Source organism: Zingiber officinale, chromosome 6B (genome assembly GCF_018446385.1).
Source record: "Zingiber officinale cultivar Zhangliang chromosome 6B, Zo_v1.1, whole genome shotgun sequence".
Classification (NCBI taxonomy): Eukaryota; Viridiplantae; Streptophyta; class Magnoliopsida; order Zingiberales; family Zingiberaceae; genus Zingiber; species Zingiber officinale.
In genome coordinates, this window is record NC_055996.1 from 29,454,004 (window position 1) to 29,456,391 (window position 2,388).

At 43.5% G+C, this 2,388-nt stretch overlaps 1 protein-coding gene across 1 annotated transcript; it reads left to right on the top strand.

Annotated features, from left to right (window-relative positions):
- Positions 1-596: 596 nt before the first annotated feature.
- On the top strand, positions 597-2,052 carry LOC121990040 (probable aspartyl protease At4g16563). Its single transcript, XM_042544300.1, has 2 exons — positions 597-1,545; positions 1,992-2,052. The coding sequence occupies exon 1, from the start codon at positions 902-904 to the stop codon at positions 1,532-1,534; it is 633 nt and encodes a 210-aa protein (XP_042400234.1). The 5' UTR covers positions 597-901; the 3' UTR covers positions 1,535-1,545; positions 1,992-2,052.
- The last annotated feature ends 336 nt before the right edge of the window (positions 2,053-2,388 follow it).

The window sequence follows — 2,388 nt, forward strand, 5'->3', positions numbered from 1 at the left end:
CCAGGACTTTCCACCTAGGGTTACCACCCCCTAGGACTTTTGCCTGAAGTCCTCGACCCACCAAGACTTTCCGCATAGGGTTACCACCCCTATGACCTAGGGTTACCACCCCCTAGGGTTTTCCACCTGCCTAACCGCAGTTAGGACTTTTGCCTAAGTACACTTAGGACTTTCCTGCAATCTCATTCAAACTGTTAGATCATAAAATAACTTAACTTTCACTACAACAAATATGACTTTCCGCAGCGCATCATCAACGGCGTGTGGTTAGGGCATGCCGTTAATAATAGTTTTCACGGCATGCCCAATTATGTGCGCTGCAGATAGTATAATGTTTATACAAATGACGGCGTGCAGAAAAAGTATTCTGCCAATAAATTTTTCTATGGCATGCAAAGTACGCCATTAAAACTTAATATTAATAGCGTGCAGAGCGCGCTGTTAATATTATTATACTTATATAAATGACGGTGTGCAAAAAATAAACGCTGTCAATAAATATTATCTGTAAAAAAAATATTAACATTATGCTGCACACTGTTAATATTTTTTAAAATTTTAAAATCCCTAAATTTTGCTCCCACCTAGCGAACAAATCCTTAGCCAAATTCTTTCGCCCAAATCCCTAAAGCCACCTCACGGACTCCCTCTTCGTCAAAATTTTTCCGCCTCAAACCTTACTCCTCTTCGCCAAAACCCTTCTTCTCTGCTTGAAACCTTCCTCTCTACCAAAATCTTCCTCCACCTTTACGTGCATGCTCTGCGAGGGCAAGCCGTCGTACCCTCTGCTCCACCCCCCGTTGCCCCCGCCACCGGCGTCCCGTCAGGTCGCCTGCGGATCCGCCGCCTGCTCTGCCGTCCACTCGGGGCTCTAGGCGTTTGATCTCTGCGCCATCGCCACATGTACACTGGACAACATCGAGACGGACTCCTGCTCCGCCCCGTGCCCCCGATTCTACTACGCCTACGGCGATGGGAGCCTCGTCACCCGCCTACGCTGTGGTCCCCTCACCCTCCACAACTCCGCCGTTCCCTCCTCCGCGACACTCCGCTTGCAGAACTTCACCTTTGCGTGTGCGCACTCCGCACTAGCGGACCCGTCGTCGTAGCGGGTTTCGGTCGCGACCCGCTTTCTCTGCCTGCCCAGCTAGCGGCTCTTTCGCCCTCCCTCATCGCCCGCTTCTCTTACTGTCTCGTCTCACACTCCTTCAAGAAAGACCACCTTCTCCAGCCTAGCCCGCTCATCCTTGGCCGAACTGAGCCGAAGCCATCCGCACCGGACAAATATCCGCCCTTCATCCACACCCCGCTCCTCCACAACCCCAAACACCCCTACTTCTACTTTGTCGGCCTCGAGTCCCTGTCGGTCAGGTCAAACCAGATTTGGATGCCTCCCGAATTGAGGGACGTCGATCGGAAAGTAAACAGCGGGATGGTGGTCGATTCGGGCACCACCTTCACAATGCTTCCGGCAGAGACCTACACGAGTTTGGCGTACGAATTCGACCAGCAGATGAGCCGGGCGGGATTCTAACGAATTGATAGGTTTCTCACCAAATTGATATACCTTGTGCCCATGTTATTTGTTTTGTTTTGTCATCTTATTTTGTTTTCTTCTTGAATATATTTCAGCTTAATGCTCATACTTTTGATTTTCAACAAGTTTCTTTTACCGAGCCCCATTGATCACCTTCTCCTCTTGTCTTTTGCTTTATTGACTTGAATAACAATCTTCATTGAGTCCTCAAATTGTTTTACATAGCCTCATGAATAGATTTTTTTTTCTCCTGTGTTTTTTTTCTTTTCTATACACCAATAGATTGTAATAGAAATTAGTGTGTTTCAGTAATTTTTTACGATTTAATGTACTTAATCTTATTTGTGATTTAATGATTAATCTGAAGTATTCTTATTTTCCTTCTCATCTCATATATGTTTTATTAATTTAATCAAGTTTACTAATTGAAACTCTCCTTATGGTTAATTTGCAGGTTGTAATTCCCTTACATCAGCTGATTTCAATTGTACCCTCTACAAACAAAATAAATTCTATCGAAAAATATATTCAAGTCGACAATCATGAATTTTGGTTCATGGGGTTTCTAAACTACAACACTACTGTGCACTATCTGCATGAAGCTTTGCGCCATATGCAAAAGGAAGCATTGTCGTGACTATAGATCCAAATGTTCCAACCATGTAACTTTGGTACTAAGTAATAGATTTAGGGTCTTTCTTTGGTTCATGTCAATATTTATATTGTTGTCTAGAGAAATTGATGAGCTTTGTAAAATGATTATCATGAATAAAAATTATGTATTCACATTTTGATTTTATTTTATAATTTATATTCTATTTTAAGTGAGGTATGAATTGGGATAATGTTTA